The sequence below is a fragment of the Arvicola amphibius genome, chromosome 18 (genome assembly GCF_903992535.2).
Source record: "Arvicola amphibius chromosome 18, mArvAmp1.2, whole genome shotgun sequence".
NCBI classification, from domain to species: Eukaryota; Metazoa; Chordata; class Mammalia; order Rodentia; family Cricetidae; genus Arvicola; species Arvicola amphibius.
In genome coordinates this window covers 5246229-5265229 of record NC_052064.1, presented here as the reverse complement: position 1 = coordinate 5265229, position 19001 = coordinate 5246229, and the positions used below count along the sequence as shown (strand labels likewise).

The following is a 19001-nucleotide window of genomic DNA, read 5'->3' as shown; positions in this document are numbered from 1 at the left end:
TGAGGCTTGAGCTCTCTGAGCATCTCCGAGTTTGGTCATAAGGAAAATGCAGCACTGTCACACCGTGACCAGGCAGTGGATGAAAGAAGGCGTGTAATTCAGAGCTCACAGTTACACAGGGTGAAGCAGTCTGGCCATCATGGTGGGGAGCATGGTAACAGGCAGGCGGGCGCGTGCTGGAGCAGCAGCTGAGAGCTCACATGGATTCAGCAACACAAGGCTGAGTGTGTGTGAGGGGGAGGGAGAGAGAGAGAGAGAGAGAGTTAACAGAATGGTGTGAGCTTTTGAAAGCTCAAAGCGCATCCCAGCAACACACCTCCTACAATAAGATCACACCTCCTAATCCTTCCCAAACAGTTCCACCAACTAGGGATCTGGCATTCGAACACATGAGCCTATGGGGCCATTCTCATTCAAACCCCATGATTGCTTACCTATCCCTGCATAGCAAACCGTCTCAAAAGCTAGTGACTTAAGATGACAAGCATTTCTACTATAGTTCTGCGTTCCTTTGATCTGAGCTGGCTTAGTTGGGGGAGGGTGAGCTGCAGGGGCAGGTTAGTTGATCTAAGGTCCAATGTCACTTGCTGTGGAAGAGTTTCCGGTCTGAATACATGCACATCACAATATACGAGGAGCTTTAAAAACTGCTATTTAAGTAATTTTTGGCACTATTCTGTCAGTCAAGACAGTGGACAGGGCCATGCCCATAGAAGATTCACTTGCCCTCTACGTGGAAAGATTGACGAAGGCACATTACAGAGGGCCAGGAATGCCCTGGGAAATAGGAAGAAATCGTGGCCAAGTTTTAAGACCTACAACAGAAAACATGGCTTCCACTTTCAGGATGGTGTTTTTAAAATGTGTTGTCAGTGGTTTAACAGCCATGGCACAAATCTGTTGAGCATTTAGTAAGATACTGTTAATTCTGTATAAGTATGCCTGCAATGGTTAATAATGTGTAAACTTGACCAGAGCTAGAATCCCCAGCAGACAGGGCTCAGCATTCTTCTAGGGGCATTATCTAGATTAGGTTAGTCTCTGGGCATGACTGTGAGGAACTGGTCTCACAGAAGTGGGAAGAGCCACCTTGTCTTGGGTGACATAGTTCCATGGATTGGGGTCCTGAGCCAAATAAAGAGGAGAATGGCCCCTGAGCATTGGTATTCATTGTCCCATGCTCCCTAGCAGGGTGAGCAGCCACCGCACGCTATCATTGCCAGGGCTTTCCTACCAACTAGACCAAAGCAGCCCCTTCCCTAAGTTCCTCTTGTCGGGGTTTAATCACAGCAACAAGGCAACATCTAACAATCATTTACAACACACACATACACACACACACACACACACACACTCACACACACATACACATTCACACACACAGTCATACACTCATTCACACACACAGTCATACACACACAGTCATACGCATGCTCATTTACACACACATACACACACACTCTCTCACACACACTCACACACACATACACTCATTCACACACATATACTTATTCATACACACAGTCATACACTCATTCACACACATACACACACACTCACACACACATTTACACACACATACACTCATTCACACACACACACACACACACACAGTCTCACACACACGAGAGAGAAAGAGGGAAAGAGGAGAAAGCGTGAATTTTAGGTGACTTACTTTCTTCCATCAGTAGAAGGGACTCTCAAAGAAAACTCAGCGCAGGCTAATAAGTCTATGCGCTTGGCCATTCTCAGCAGATAGTCTTTCTGTGTACAGTAATAAGGCACAGGAAGCACAGCCTCCCCTGAGGCTGATTGGGGACACCGAGGACGGAATTGTACAGACATAATAGTAATAAATGTGCGTGTAACCGTGTGGAAGCATGAGCCTCCTCCTGGGTGGTCACCATGTATGACTCATGTTAACTACAAGATAATTTGCATCTGACTTTGTCAAACCCCAAGGCTACAGGACAACAGAATGTACATTTTCACAGTGCTTTTTAGTATGAAATAAAAATCAGCATAGGAAAGAACACGTGTAAAATATGAACCACTCGCTTAAAAATCACTTCCAAACGGCCCCATGCTTGGTCACTGCACAATTGGCACGCTTTGACTGCAGGCGCCAGACATAGTGAGTTACCCCCTGTCGGGGACTCACGCACCTCCAAGCCTGTACAAACAATAGGGATGGAATAATTTTCACCTTTGCAGTAGACAAGCATCCCCTGGACTGTCTCTCTGGCCATTCTCGTGATTTTTAAAGGAAATGGAGAAGAAGATGAGAATCCTGAGGGAAAGCACCGAAGAACTGCGCAAGGAAGTCATCCAGAAGAGACTGGAAATCAAAATCCTCCGGGAAGACCTGGTGTCCAAGCAGAAGCAGCTAACGAAGGAGCAGAAGGAGCTGGAGGAGGTGCTGGAGTGTCAGGTTGGCCTGAAGGTACGCTGTGGGCAAGCCGTGGGTATTCAAATGTCGCGTGGGCACATGTGGGAGACCAGCTTCGAGAAAAATACCACTTACCAGGGTAGGGATGAGGATTAGAAACACTGCCTGTGTGGGCACATGTGGGAGACCAGCTTCGAGAAAAATACCACTTACCAGGGTAGGGATGAGGATTAGAAACACTGCCTGTGTGGGCACATGTGGGAGACCAGCTTCGAGAAAAATACCACTTACCAGGGTAGGGATGAGGATTAGAAAAGTTAGCAAAGGGCACAAAGACATGAGTGAAAAGAATGAATCAGAAAATAGAATATACCGGGAAGGAGTTCCAGTGAATACTGAAATCCTTTGTGTTGAATTCCCATTTGCTTAAAATGCCCTGACCCCAAAAGGTAAGAGTAAGATTTTTAAAAAAAAACTGCATTAACATGATAGAAGGAAATGAACGCACCAATGGAAGGTTGCAGGCTACATTCTTAGTTAAACATTCTGTTGCTAGAGCAAAACAAGTCACGCTCACACCCCAGACCAAAGCATCCTGTAAGCAAACCACTCCCTGGGTGGAATCCAGTGTTAGCTCCGTAAGGGAGTAGGAATTTAGTTGGATCGTTAGAGTTTTGTTTCAGATTGAAACATATCTACTTCTCTGTTTCTGAAAAACAATGTCTGGATATTAACTACACCTGTTGGCAATAACCTTGAGAGAGCAGGACTCTCTAATCTCAATCTAGGTGAGACCTTTGAGGTAGAAACACCATAACCTTGAAGGAACAGAAGTAAGTTCCAACCCTCTGACCTTTGGTCAGGGTGGCAATAGGCTCACATTTTTGGGCCTCCACAGGCCTAAAAACACATGGGATGAGGTTAGCTACTTGCATGTGGCCAAAAGAGCTATCACACTAACTGCAAGGTTGTGTATCATGAAGGACTCTGCCAAAGGCAACCTCAATTCTGGGAATTTATAAAGGGCATGAGGGTGTTTGGTAGGGAAAGACACGGAAAAGCTTGATAATACTGTCCCAGTGTGAAGGCCGACCCTTGCAGAGCTGGCCTCCAATGTTTGAAGTGGGTGTCACAAACACACGTGATTCCTTGCAGAACATGCCACTCGGGTCCTCTCCTGTCTGCTTGCATTGCCTCACCCTTGTGTGACTGACTCCATTCTTCCTGTAAAGTGATGAAGAGCCCGTATTAATGTTTTGGGGAAAAATGGATTGAAATTAATTTCATTTTGAAAAATTCATAATCCTCAAGAATCTAGAGTTAGTTAAGGGACAGCTCCCAAAAAATCATTGGCTTAGTTTTCTCTGGCCTTCCCTAAGACCCCACAGCAGGAACGCACTGCTCACCCATCTTATCCTGGGAAACAACATCTGAGAAGAGTCCTTTGCCCAGAGCCCCGTGGAGCGCTAGCTCCAGCCCCATCACCTGCATGGGTTCCTCCCAAGGGTTTGGGCCTACGTTAGCAGTTATAACCTTCTTACTTGAAGAGGGCCTCCCAAATTGCTAAGCTGCAGCCCAATGAAGCCTGGCTAGGAAGCTCCAGGACTGAGCAAGATCCTGCAGAGCAGCACTCCATCCCGTCAGGGCGGTGCTGTGCTTAACTTCCATCCTCACGCGTGAATACAAAGGGTCTTGTTCATCATGTTTCCTGGCAGTTATTGCAGGAGAAGTCTACAGGGCTCAGAAGGAAGCAAGAGAGAGCTGGGAGAGAAGACAGGCAGGGTCCAGGTTCTGCTGTACAGCTCTGGTCTCAGCCTGGCCTCAGAGAGAACCCTGGATCTTGAATTGAACCACCGAGGCTGTTCTCTCGAGGAGCTTGGGCAATGGTGACAGCCTCCTCCATCCTTCTCCCCACCTCTCCCACCGCAGGGAAGGGGACTCCTAGCAGGGCACAGCAGTGGTTACCTCACTCTGTCGTCATCTAATGACCTTATAAGGCCACTGTGAATATTGGGAGAAATAAAACACACAGGGTCAATGGTAAGAGTTCTGCAAGTTTTAATTTCCCTCTCATTTGATTTGCTCTCTTAATTGACTACATAACTTAACACGATTGTGTTTCTCTCCTAGGATGACGTGGTCCACCACCAAACTATTCCTGTACAAATTTCAAAGGAGATAGAAAAAATGACACGCAAAAAAATGTACGGCTTAATACTTTTGTTGTGAATCCCTTCTAAGCAACCCTCTTCCAAATGACGTGTGTGCGTGTTATAATTTTTGGAAATTACAATCCTGGAACTATCTGACCCTGGTGCCACCTAGGCTCTGCGTATTGGGAATTTTAAAAGGAAGTAATACGGCCAATGATAATCACTATTTCTGCTCCAACTTATAAATCATATTTCTTTGGGGGCCTTCAGTGGCTTCTTCAGGGCTGGAGGTTAACTTAGAACTCAGACTGTCATAGTCCCGGAGGGTGCTCAGTCAGTCAGCGGCCCAAAAGACAGCGGCTCCTCACCAAGCACCTGCTCACCCTCAGGCATTCAGAGTAGATTCAGATGTGAAGACCGTTGAGAAATTCTTGGGATTTCAGTGATCAAAAAGAAAACGAAAGGTTGGTGTTGAAAGCTTTGCTGTCAGCTGCCTGCCATGACACAGAGACTTATTAATTATGGAAGCCCGGCCTTAGCTTAGGTTTACCCCCATTAGTTCTTATACCTTAAATTAACCCATTGATATGAATCTAGGTTTGGCCTTGGGGCTATCCACCTTTCTTTCACTCTGCGTGTGCCCCTCCCTCAAGTCACAATGTGCCTGACGGCCCGGAAGTCCCGCCTATGTCTTCTGCCTAGCCATTGGCTGTTCAGCTCTTTAACAAGCCAATAAAATATCTTCACACAGTGTGCAAACACGCCACAACATTCAACATAGATTAATATAAATGGGTTAATTTCAGTTATATGTGCTAGTTGAGACAAGCCTAAAACAAAAGCCAAGCTTTCGTAATTAAGGTAAGTCTCATGTCATTATTTGAGAGCTGGCTGGTGGGACAGGTTAGTGCATATAAAAGTATTCTAGAGAAATAATAGGATTACTCTAGTAATTAATCTTAAAAGAGTACCGGAAAATGAAGCAGTATGATTCTAAAACCCAAGGTCACCAGAAGCAAAGTTAGGAAAATCGGACCTGGTCCAGGATGCTAGTCGGGATGAGAGGAGACAATACAGGTGACCGAGACTGGGGCATGAGGAGAAAATAGAACGAGCAAATGCCTGCCCTCAGGGGCATTCTGGGAAGTTATCTTCTGTCCTGGTTTCATTTTGTTTATGTGATAAAAGACTCTGACAGAAAACAACGCAGGGAAGAAAGCAGTTTATTTCAGCCTACAACTCCAGGTTACAGTCCTCAGCATGTGACAGGAATTTCCAGCAGCGAATCACAGCACATCCAGAGTCAAGAGCAGAGAAAACACAAAAGCATGTATGCTCACTAGTTTGTCTGAACTCAGCTCCATTTCTTCCCTCTTACACAGTATGGGACCTCCCTGCCTACGGAATGGTGCCGCCCACAGTGGACTGTGTCTTCCCGTGGCAGTTTACTTAAGTAAAGACAACCTCCCACAGACATGCCTGTGGGTCAGATATATTAGGTATTTACATGATGATTAATAACAGCAAAATCACAGTTATGAAGTATCAGTGAAATAATTTCATGGTTGGGGTTCACCACACCATGAGGAACCGTAGTAAATGGTTGCAGTATTAAGAAGGTTGAGAACCATTGCCACAGGTTAGTCTAGTCCAGTGTAGACAATTCCTCATCGGGACTCTCTTCCCAAGTGATTCAAGCTGATGAAGAAAGTTAACACCACACCTCCCAAGTCCCTCTCCCTTTGACCTTCACATCTTCCTGAGATCAGTGACGATGACAAGCGTAGTTTTGCCTGATAATAATGGGTAGAGATAGCATGAACTCAAAACTAAACCCTCTTACTTCTGTCTGTGTGTGTTCCTACAGAGAAATGGAAAAGAAAAATATTGTCTTGGAATATGAAGTCAAAGAGCTAAATGGGTCTTTAAAGAAGCTTGAGAACAAAGTCAATGCTCTGTCGGAAGAGAAGGATGATGTCATGAAGGAAGTGGAGAGCAAGCGAGCCCTACTGGAAGTGAAGGAACGAGAGTATAACCAACTACTTAAGATGCTGGAGTTAACCAAAGAGAACGAAGCTTCCTCCCTAGCTGAAAGGTTACTTCTGTTTCTGTCATCTTTGCTTTAACCATGTCCTGTCATCTGCATGCTAGTCAATGAAGTCTTGTAGGTTCAAAACATTATCAACTGATTGTATGCAATTCAATAGTGAGTTGTAGAATTTTAAATCAATTTTTCCCATTAAGGTACCATCAAAACACTTTGAAGCACATTTTTTCTATGCTTTAATCACAATTTTCCTCCATTCTATGTGTAGTATAATCAAGGAAGTCCATGAGATCCTGTAATAAAAGATAACACATGCTTATTGGTGAATACTCACAATAAGAGAGCCTGCGGTCCTCTGCTCTGTGGGTTCTGGGAGCTGCAAACCAAACTCTGACCACCAACCAAGCAATAGGGAGAAAAGGACTAAGCATTCTTCCTGTCTGTGCTTATAGTACCTCAGCCCATGCCCTTTGGACTGGTATCCAAGAGGCTATTGACTGAATGAATTCCCACAACACCTCCCCCTCTTGTCTAAATAAGAAAGTTCTAAACTTAAAATAAAACATATACAATAAGAACAAATATCAAGTATTATCCAGGAAAAAGAAAAAGCAAAAACTTACACAATAATAGGACTACAACCAACTGAACAACACCAAGCAGGAAACACACACTAAATGTCCAGTCTAAGGTTATTTAGCAAATAGCAGATTATTTCAATAGCTGTCCTAGCCTGAGGAGACTAAGTCTTGTCTTAGCTATGTCATGAGAGGAAAGTGGCTATGACTATCCATCTTCAGCCCAATGAAAGGCCTAACTCAAGCATTCTGTAGCCCCAAACTGATCTTCCAGTGGTGCTATCAACATAATAGCATCATATGAACCAGGCGGAATCATTGTTGTGGGGCCCCATCTTCTTCCTGGAGATGTCAGAGATCGCTACAGGAAAATTTATTGTTCATTGTGGAAAACTTAAACATCATTAATAGCAAAATGGAAAGTTTGGGGCTGAAGAGATGGCTCAGAGGTTAAGAGCATTGCCTGCTTTTTCAAAGGTCCTGAGTTCAATTCCTGGCAACCACATGGTGGCTAAAAACCATCTGTAATGAGGTCTGGTGCCCTCTTCTGGCCTGAAGGCATACACACAGACAGAATATTGTATATATAATAAGTAAATATAATAAATAAAGATTAAAAAAAGGAAAGTTTGATCAAAACATTTTAAATCACAATTTTCCTCGATTCCATGGTTCCAGATTTAAGAATAAAATCCATTGTTTGCTGTACGTGTGGGGAATTACGTCACTGGTCTGGGCTATGGAATCCAGAGGTTTTCCTGCCAATGAGTGGTGTTCCTGACTTAATCCCAACCTTTCCTGGCTGGGGGAGATTTCCCGGTGGGATTCCCTACCGGAGCACTTTACTTTTAAGTGTGCACACACGTGTATTCACTAGAGTGTAGGGACCAGAAGGCACAACCTCTGTCATCCCTCTTGTATTTGAGACAGTCTCTCATCGGGTTGGGACCTTAGACTGCCTGACTAGGCTACACTGGCTGGCTCCAGTGAACTGTCTTCACCTCTCCACACTAGGATCACACATGGGCTGTACCACTCACAGCTAGTTACATGGATACAGGGCCTCAACCCCTATGTTTGTGAGGCAGGCGCTTTACCAACTGCAGAATCTCCCTAGCCCCTGACTTTCCTTAAATGCAGGGTTTGAACCCCGGGTTTCAGTCCTGGGATGTAAGTGCTCTACCACTGAACTTTTCTCTCGGCCTTACTTCGTACATTTAGGGAAAATTTAAGGAAACTTGAGACCTGTGTCTCCCCAGCCTGTCATTACATTTGGAGAGTTTATCGGATCATATTTCTAAATGATACTGTGGGCATCGTTAAGAATTTATGGTTGTAATATAAGAAGAGGTCTCTGTATGCCCTTGGGTGCGCTGTCTTTGGTAAGACAGTGGGGGGTATCACTTTCACCTTTGCCCTTGACCTGGACAGAGGGATTTTGGATCTCAATCTTCGAAACTGCCTCATTGACAAGCAGAACTACCATGACGAACTTTCTCGCAAGCAAAGGGAGAAGGAACGAGATTTTCGAAACCTGAAGAAGACGGAGCTACTCCTGAAAGTGTCCTTGGAGGCACTGACTCAGACACAAGCCATGAATCAAAGGCTTCTCCTCGAGGTAGGTGTGAGACACCCTAAAATCTAGGATTTTAAGCCTAGCACTCTCTTTCAAAGAGCACTAGGATTTTGCTATCAGGAGAAAGAGAAGGAAAAGGTAGCAGTGGGTGGCAATGTGAGGATGCACTGTCCTGTTAGGCTGCTGGTGGTCCTGTAATGTTTCTCACCTCTTTTTCTAACCCAAGACTGGCCAAATGTTTTGATTTGGTTGGGTAGGGAAGTAACGGAACCAGCCAGTTTGGAAAGGGCCTAGACTCTAGGCCTTTAAGTATATAGTATACAGCATACAGTATACAGAGGGTGCAGTATACAGTATGCAGCATACAGTATACAGAGGGTGCAGTATACAGTATGCAGCATATAGTATACAGAGGGTGAAGTATACAGTATACAGCATACAGTATACAGAGGATGCAGCATACAGTATACAGAGGGTGCAGTATACAGTATACAGCATACAGTATACAGAGGATGCAGTATACAGTATACAGATGGTGCAGTATACAGTATACATCATACAGTATACAGTGTATAGTATACAGTATACAGAGGGTGCAGTATACAGTATACAGCATACAGTATACAGATGGTTCAGTATATAGTATACAGCATACAGTATACAGTGTATAGTATACAGTATACAGAGGGTACAGTATACAGTATACAGCATACAGTATACAGAGGGTGAAGTATATAGTATACAGTATACAGACGGTGCAGTAGGGCTAAGCTAGGGTTTTTTTCCAGTTTTTTTGCAAGAGCAATATGTGCTCTTTTTTTCCTTCCTTTCCTTTTTTTTTTTTTATTGAGAATTTCACACATAAATACCATCCAATACGATCACATCCATTCTGTCCTTATTTTTTTTCTTTTTTGAATTCCCCATTTTCCTGGTTCTTTCTTTCTTTTTTTAAATTTGTTTTTACTGAGCTCTACATTTTTTCTCTGCTCCTCTCCCTGTCTCTCCCCTCCCCACTTCAACCCTCTCCCATAGTCCCCATGCTCCCAATTTACTCAGGAGATCTTGTCTTTTTCTACTTCTCATGTAGATTAGATCTATTTATGTCTCTCTTGGGGTCCTCATTGTTGTCTAGGTTCTCTGGGATTGTGAATTATAGGCTGGTTTTTCTTTACTTTGTGTCTAAAAACCACTTATGAGTGAGTACATGTGATAATTGTCTTTCTGGGTCTGCGTTAACGCACTCAAAATAACGTTTTCCAGATCCTTTCATTTCCCTGCAAATTTCAAGATGTCATTGGTTTTCTCCACTGTGTAGTACTCCACTGTGCAGATGTATCACATTTTCTTTATCCATTCTTTGGTAGGGGCATTTAGGTCGTTTCCAGCTTCTGGCAATTACAAATAATGCTGCCAAGAACATAGCTGAGCACATGTCCTTGTGGTATGATTGAGTATCCTTTGGTTATATACCCAAAAGTGGTATTGCTGGGTTTTGAGGAAGGTTGTTTCCTAGTTTTCTGAAAAATCACCATACTGATATCCAAAGGGGCTATACCAGTTTGCACTCCCATCAGGGTTCCCTTTACCCTGCAACCTCTCCAGCATAAGTTGTCATCAGTGTTTTTGATCTTGGCAATTCTTACAGGTGTATGATGGAATTTCAGAGTTGTTTTGATTTGTATTTCTCTGATGGTTAAGGATGTTGAGCATTTCCTTAAGTGTCTTTAGGCCATTTTAGATTCGTCTGTTGAGAGTTATCTGTTTAGGTCTGTACTCCATTTTTTTTATTGGATTATTTGTTCTTTTGATGACCAATTTCTTGAGTTCTTTGTATATTTTGTAGACCAGATTTCTGTCTGATGTGGGGTTGGTAAAGATCTTTTCCCATTCTGTAGACTGCCGTTTTGTCTTGTTGACAATGTCCTTTGCTTTACAGAGCTTTACAGTTTCAGGAGGTCCCACTGATTGTTTCTCTTGGTGTCTGTGCTGCTGGGGTTATATTTAGGAAGTGGTCTCCTGTGCCCATGTGTTCATGTGTATTTCCCACTTTCTCTTCTATGAGGTTCAGTATGGTTGGTTTTATGTCGAGATGTTTGATCCATTTGGACTTGAGTTTTGTGCATGGTGATAGATATGGCTCTATTTTCATTCTTCTACATGTTGACATCCAGTTATGCCAGCACCATTTGTTGAATATGCTTTCTTTTTTTCCATTTTACATTTTTTGCTTCCAAAACTCAGGTGTTCATATTTGTGTAGATTGATATCTGGGTCTTCAATTTGGTTCCATTGGCCCTCCTGTCTGTTTTATGCCAATACCAGCAGTTTTCAGTATTGTAGTAGAGTTTAAAGTCAGGAATTGTGATACCTCCAAAAGTTCCTTTATTGTACAGGATAGTTTTAGCTATCCTGGGTTTTTTGTTTTTCCATATGAAGTTTAATATTGTTCTTTCAAGGTCTGTGAAAAAATTTTCTGGGATTTTGATGGGCATTGCATTGAATCTGTAGATTGCTTTTTATAAGATTGGCATTTTACTATGTTAATTCTACCTATCCAAGAGCATGGGAGATTTTCCATTTTCTGGTGTCTTCTTCAATTTCTTTCTTCAAAGATTTAAAGTTCTTGTCATACAGGGTTTTCCACTTGTTTGGTTACAGTTACTTCAAGATATTTTATGTTATTTGTGGCTATTGTGAAGGATGATGTTTCTCTGATTTCTTTCTCAGCCCATTTATGATCTGTATGAAGGAGCTCTTCTGATTTTTTCCAGTTAGTCTTGTACCCTGCTACATTACTGAAGGTGTTTATGAGCTGTAGAAGTTCCTTGGTAGAATTTTTGAGGTCACTTATGTAACTATCATCAAATAGTGAGAGTTTGACTTCTTCTCCTATTTGTATCCCCTTGATCTCCTTTTGTTGTCTCATTGCTCTAGCTAGGACTTCAAGAACTATATTGAATAGGTATGGAGAGAGTGGACAACCTTGTCTTGTTCCTGACTTCAGTGGGATCACTTTGAGTTTCTCTCCATTTAGTTTGATGTTGGTTGTTGGCTGGCTGTATATTGCCTTTATTATGTTTAGGTATGTTCCTTGTATCCCTGATCTCTCCAAGACATTGAAGGGATGTTGTATTTTGTTGAAGGCTTTTTCAGCATCTAATGAGATGATCGTGTGGTTTGTTTGGTTTTTTTTTTCAGGTATTTTTTTTTTCAGTTTTTCAGTTTGTTTGTTGGTGGATTACACTCACAGATTTTTTTTTGTAAGCTGAAACATCCCTTCATCTCTGGAATAAACCCGACTTGATCATGGCAGATGATTTTTCTGATATGTTCTTGAATTCAGTTTGCCAGTATTTTGTTGAGTATTTTTTTGCAGCGATGTTGATGAATGAGGTTGGTCTTTAATTCTCTTTCTTAGTGATATCTTTATGTGGTTTGGATATCAGGGTAATTGTAGCCTCATAAAAAGAGTTTGGCAACGTTCCTTCTGTTTCTGTTGTGTGGAACAATTTGAGGAGCATTAGTATTAGTTCTTCTTTGAAAGTCTTGTAGAATTCTTCAATGAAATCATCTGGTCCTGGGCTTTTTTTGATTGGGAGACTTTTGATGACTGTTTTTATTTCTTTAGCAGTTATAGGTCTATTTAATTTGCTTATCTGGTCTTGATTTAATTTTGGTAGATGATATTTATCCAGAAAATTGTCCCTTTCCTTTAAGATTTCCAATTTTGTGTAGTACAGGTTTTTGAAATATGACCTGATGATTCTCTGGATTTCCTCCCTGTATGTTGTTATGTCCCCTTTTTCATTTCTGATTTTGTTGATTTGGATATTCTTTCTCTACCTTTTGGTTAGTTTGGATAAAGGTTTGTCTATTTTGTTGATTTTCTCGAAGAACCAACTCTTTGTCTCATTGATTCTTTGTATTGTTTTCTTTGTTCCTATTTTGTTGATTTCAACTCTCAGTTCCTGCCATCTAACCCTCCTGTGCTGCAGGAAGGGTAGCTTAGACCCGAAATAATCACTCAGAAACAGTATTAATTAAATCACTGCTTGGTCCATTAGCTCTAGCTTCTTATTGTCTTACTCTTACATCTTAATTTAACCCATCTCCATTAATCTGTGCATCACCACAAGGTCGTGGCCTACCAGCAAAGTTTCAGCATGTCTAATCTTCAGCAGGGGCTCCACGGAGTCTCCCTAACTCTGCCTTCCTCCTCCCATGCTATAGGCCAAGCCAGTTTTCTTTATTCATTAACCAATAAAATCAACACATAGACAGTAGGACCTCCCACGCCACTCCTGGATGAGTTTTCTTCTTTTTGTTCTAGAGTTTTCAGGTGTTCTGTTAACTCACTATTGTGGAATTTTTCCAGCTTCTTTATCTAGGCATTTAGTGCTATGAACTTTCCTCTTAACACTGCTTTCATTGTGTCCCATAAATTTGGGTGTGTTGTGTGGTCATTTTCCTTGAATTTTAGGAAGTCTTTAATTTTTCGCTTTATTTCTTCTTTGATCCATTGATGCGTCAGGTAAGCATTGTTTAATTTCCATGTGTTTGTGGGCTTTTTGAATTAGCATTGGGGCTGAATTCTAATTTTAAGCCATGAGATCCGATAAGATATATGGGATTATTCCAATTTTTTGTACCTGTTGAGGTTTTTTTTCATTACTGAGAATGTGGTCAATTTTTGAGAAGGTTCCATGGGGTGCTAAGAAGAAAGTATATTCTTTTATGTCTGGATGGAATGTTCTATAGATGTATGTTAAATCCATTTGAGTCATAACATCTGTTAGTTCTCTTGTTTCTTTGTTCATTTTTTGTCTGACTGGCCTGTTCAGTAGTGGAGTGTTGAAATCTCCCACCACTAGTGTGTGGGGTTTAATGTATGATTTAAGCTTTAGAAGTGTTTCTTTTACATATGAGGGTGCCCTTGTGTTTGGGGCATAGAAGTTCAGAATTGAGATTTCCTCTTGATGGATTTTTCTGTGACTAACATGAAATGTCCCTCTTTGTCTCTTTTGATTTATTTTAGTTTGAAGTCTATTTTGTTAGATATTATGATAGCTACACCTGCTTGTTTCTTAGGTCCATTTGATTGGAATTTTTTCTTTCCCAACCCTCTACTCTGAAGCGATGTCTGTCTTTGAGGTTGGGGTATGTTTCTTGTATGCTTCAGAAGTATGGATTCTGTTTTCATATCCAATCTGTTAATCTGTGTCTTTTTATAGGTGAGTTGAGTCCATTAAGGGATATCAATGACCAGTGATTGCTAGTTCCTGTTATATTAATTTTTGTTGTTGGTCATGTTATTGTATGTGTGTGTGTTTCCCTTCTTAGGCATTTGCTGCTGTGAGATTATCTATTGTCTGTGTTTTTGTTGATGTAGCTAACTTTCCTTCTAGTACTTTGTGTAAGACTGAGTTTGTGGCTAGGTATTAGTTAAATCTGGTTCTGTCATGGAATGTCTTGTTTTGTCCTTCTATGGTGACCGACAGTTTTGCTGGGCTGGCATCCATGGTCTCTTAATGTCTGCATAATGCTTGACCATGACCTTCTGGTTTTCATTGTCTCCATTGAGAAGTCAGGTGTAATTTATGATAGGTCTACCTTTATATGTTACTTGGCCTTTTTCTTTTGCAGCTTTTAATACTTTGTCTTATTCTGTATGTTTAGTGTTTTGATTATTATGTGGTGAGTGTACTTTTTTTTATCCAGTCTATTTGGTGTTCTGTAATCTTCTTATATCTTCATATGTATATCTTTCTTTAGGTTGGGAAAGTTTTCGTCTATGATTTTGTTAAATATATTTTCTGTGCCTTTGAGCTGGACGACTTCTTCTATCCCTATGATTCTTAGGTTTGGTCTTTTCATGGTGTCCCATATTTCCTGGATATTTTGTGTTAGGCTTTTGTTAAATTTAATGTTTTCTTTGACCAATAAGTCTATTCCTTCTATTGTATCTTCAGCGCTTGAGATTCTCTCTTCTATCTCTTGTATTCTGCTGTTTATACTTGCATTTGTGGTTCCTGATAGTTTTTCTCATGATTTCTGTTTTTTGTGTCCTCTTTGTAAATTCTTTTTAGAAGTCACTGTCTTGTAGCAGATGTCCTGGTCTTCTGGCACTGACAACCTTTCTGACCCCTCCTCCCCTGAGCCTCGGCTGTAGGGTTGGTTGTCTTGTAGATGTACCGGCTGGGGCTGGGCGCTCCTTGCTCAGTTGTTCTCTGCATTCTGACTGGTTGATGATTTCCATGATGCTCTCTGTCTGCTGTGAAAAGGAGCCTCTAGATGAGGGTGAGCACCACATTTGGCTGTGGCTATAAGGGCAAGTATGCGGTGTGCAGTTAGAAGTTATACTGGCTTAGGAAAGTGGCAGCAGTCGGTTGTCACCTAGGTTCCATGACCTCATCAGTCACGAGGAGCCTGAAGAGGCTGGAGAGGTGGCTCAGAGATTAAGAGCATTGGCTGCTCTTCCAGAGGTCCTGAGTTTAATTCCCAGCAACCGCATGGTGGCTCACAACCACCTGTAATGAGATCTGGTGTCCTCTTCTGGCCTGCTGGTATACATGCATGTAGATCACTCTATACATAATAAATAAATCTTTTATTAGGTATGAATGCCCTCCTATTGATGGTTTAAGTCAATCGGGTGGCTATGACTACACCTGTAGGATACAAATGTCACTACTGCACAAACGTACAAACTAACACAGTAGAAGTATAATGACAGGCGTGTAGGCAGTCGAGTGTGCGGTGGTCAGAGTGTGTGGCAGTCAGAGTGTGCAGGGGTCAGAGTGTGCAGGGGTCAGAGTGTGTGGCAGTCAGAGTGTGCAGGGGTCAGAGTGTGTGGCAGTCAGAATGTGCAGGGGTCAGAGCATGCAGGAGTCAGAGTATAAATTGGTCAGAGTGTGCGGGGGATGGGGGGGGTCAGAGTGTGCAGCGGTCAGAGGGTGAGGCTGTCAGGCAGGGCAGTGTCTATCTGGATTTCACCTGCACCACTGAGGCAAGTCCGTCTGTATCACTCCCAAACAACTGGATGCCTCATGGCATTTGTGAGGGGTCAGTAAGAGCATGCGTCTAGGCCCCACACCACAACCGCAAGTTTAGATGCTGCTCACTAAATGTCAGCTATTAAGATTTTCTTATGAAGGATACAACATTTGTAGCTTCAGATTTTGTAATTTTGATAGATCTTCATATTTTACCTCACATTGGTTTTATAAAAAAAAAAAAAACAGAGTAGGAAGTGCCTATATGATCAGAAATCATGCTTTGCCTGCCAGTTTCAGAAAGTGTGTACTAGGGTTGAGCGAATGGGTATTGGACAGTATTACAGCATCTATTTTAAATTCTGACTTCCAGATGGAAGCTATCCCTAAGGATGACCTTATGTTGCCTGAGAGAAGGAGAGACCTCCAAAAGGAAGTTGAATTGGCTAAGAGGAATCTGGCTCAGCAGGTTAGCATCACACTCATTTACATGTCTGTCTCAGATCGGAGTATAAAACTGTGTTTCTAAAAAAAAAAAAAAAAAACTGTGTTTCTAAAATGCTCCACAAAAAGCACATTAAAGAGCGATGGGAGGGGACGAGAAGGGGTGGCAGCTGGGAAGGTCGATACTCTCAAACCGTGATAGTGTGCGTGTGTAGATGCCACCGTGAAACCCATCCATGTGTATAACAGTATGCACAAGTAATGGTAAATGCTACCATGAAAGCCATCCGTGTGTGTGTGTGTGTGTGTGTGTGTGTGTGTGTGTGTAACAGTATGCACAAGTAATGTGCATTAATTTGTAAAGTAGTGTGTGCTGCTGGAGAGCCATCTTGCTTTCAGAGGGCCTACTTCTTCTTTACGGGGAGGGTTACTGAGGCTTTAGTGTAGTGCCTCACACATACTTAGCCAAGTCAATCACGGCTGAGCACACACACACACACACACACACACACACACCATCACGTCTAGCCAAGTGGTCTGTCACTGCTGAACACACACACACACACACACACACACACACACACACACACACACACTCCTTAACTTTAAGTTCATTCCCCACCGTTTTTCTCCCTCTGAAGGGGCAGGGAAGGATGTGTTTGACATGGCAAACCTTTACAGGCTATTAAGACTGCTCGAATAAAAGGGCTATTGATTGCATTAAAAGTCAAACGGTCCCACCAATGTCTATTTTCAAATCTCAAACTTTGTCATTCAAACCGCTGTTGAATATCTAAGTATTTTAAGATGTATATTTAAAGCCCTTCTAGTCACTTGAAACCACGCTGAGGTAAAGGTTGGTTTCGATGACCCACAAGTTCGCATTCTCCATGCAGCAGAGGAGAAACGCAGAGCAGAGAGTTGGGGTGGCTCTGCCCTCTCTGCTGATGAGCACGAAAGGAAGCCGGTGCTTTATGCCAGCCTTACAGTGCTCCTTCAGAAGATGATTTATACTCCCGTGCTCTCCCACAGAGAAGCCTGTCTGAAGCGGAGGCCAGGCTGGTGGAGCAGCAGATCGCAGAGGAAAACAGGCTCTTAAAGGAACAAGAGAACCTGCGAGACCTGGTGTTCAACCTGGGGCGAATGACTCAGCTCAAAATTGATGAGCGGGAACAAAAGTCCAAGGATTTCCTGAAAGCCCAGGTAACTGCTTTCTTATAGCCTCATTAATTACCACAAAGGTTCAAGGGGGCCTCGTTTTAACTCATCATTAATTAGAAAGCGATGATTCTAAATTTCCTTCAAATTCAGTAACAATAATTTTTTTTCTAAAGGACACTGAATCATACACTGAAAAACAAGCAAAGCAAAACATAAAACATAAAACACCTCATGGTTCGGGTTTCAATAGTTAGCAGTCTAGAGCTTAAAAAACATAAAACACCTCATGGTTCGGGTTTCAATAGTTAGCAGTCTAGAGCTTAAAAAACATAAAACACCTCATGGTTCGGGTTTCAATAGTTAGCAGTCTAGAGGTTAAAAAAAAAAAAAAAACATGACCATGAACTGAGGGTCTGAAGAGATGGCGATTTCAACAAGAATGAAGTGAGTGTCTCTAGGGGCCAGAGCTACCAGGCGCACAGACCACAGAGAGAATCTGCAGGTCGCAGTCACAGACTTTAGAACAGGGCATGGGACATCATCAGCCGAGCATCCTACAGTAAAGGATGCTCTTAGTTGTCTTGCCCCTTGACTTCCCAACTCCCACAAAGTGCCACAAGCGATATCAGAGAACGAAGTCCTCCTGCAGCAGGAAATAACGTTTTAACACTGGAGTCAGTTAGTCCACAGAAGGGCTGCGTCTAGGGGTTCTTGGTTAAAAGTAAATAAACGCTGGGGAGACAGCTCAAGGCTAGGGTGCCTGCCTGTGCACTTTGACCTTTACCAAACAAATAATAAAAGCGTGCATGTGTTACATAATCAAGAGATAGAAGACACAGGGGACAGTAAGTTTAGCCTCAATGGCCCGTGATACTGTGTTTCAAAATGAATAATAATTTTAAAGAGTATGTTATGAACTATTACTACAGTAGAATGTCTGCATTTGTCATGTGACCCGGGCATTGGCTTTTCCCAAGTGTCGTCTCTGTTCTCATTCTCTGTGCGGACGCGGGGGCGGGATTCTTTTCGTTCCCCAGAAAGAACTCACACTTATAGAGCATTGATGGGCACTAATATGAAATAGATTCTGTAACAGAGACTGGAGCGGGCAGATATAGCCTCCTAGACGCCCCCCCCCCCAAGCAATTATCCAGCTCCTCAGACACCACTTTCACTGTTTAATTAGACATAGTCCTACCTGAGAAGTGAGAAATTCCACCTGACTGACAGAGGGGTAGGAGAAAGGATGTCAAAGGGAGCAGGGAGCAGAGCCCATGGGATCTCTGGGCTGGTAGGGAACAGAAGAGAAAGAGCTTAGCCTCTTAGGAATCAGACAGAGATGAAGCTGTCCCGTGAAGAATGGGGGCAGCTAAGGCTTGAGGAGGCCATCACCACCAAAGTCGGGGGCCGGGTGGGGATAACCAGAACAGTGTTTCCAGAAGCACCTGCTGTGGTGGGAAGAGTTCACTTCTGCGAGATTTCCTACATAGAAATCTCTCCTTTCAGCAATTTTAGATGAACTATAGAGGTGTATACTTCATTATTCCAAGAAAAGAACTGATCTGTTCAACAAAGTAGACAAATTCCAATCAATCCTAATATCTGATCCTTATTTTATCTATCCTTATGCTATAAACACAATAATCGACATAAGGTAA

General features: G+C 42.4%; 1 protein-coding gene across 1 annotated transcript in view; it reads left to right on the top strand.

Moving 5' to 3' along the window:
* Positions 1–19001, top strand: part of Ccdc146 (coiled-coil domain containing 146) — a 110450-nt gene that overhangs the window by 76745 nt on the left and 14704 nt on the right. Inside the window, exons 5-10 of the mRNA XM_038315583.1 lie at positions 2267–2443; positions 4520–4593; positions 6410–6637; positions 8599–8785; positions 16112–16207; positions 17215–17385. Of these exons, the coding sequence (XP_038171511.1) occupies positions 2267–2443; positions 4520–4593; positions 6410–6637; positions 8599–8785; positions 16112–16207; positions 17215–17385 (933 nt within the window). The remainder of the gene's footprint in view (positions 1–2266; positions 2444–4519; positions 4594–6409; positions 6638–8598; positions 8786–16111; positions 16208–17214; positions 17386–19001) is intronic.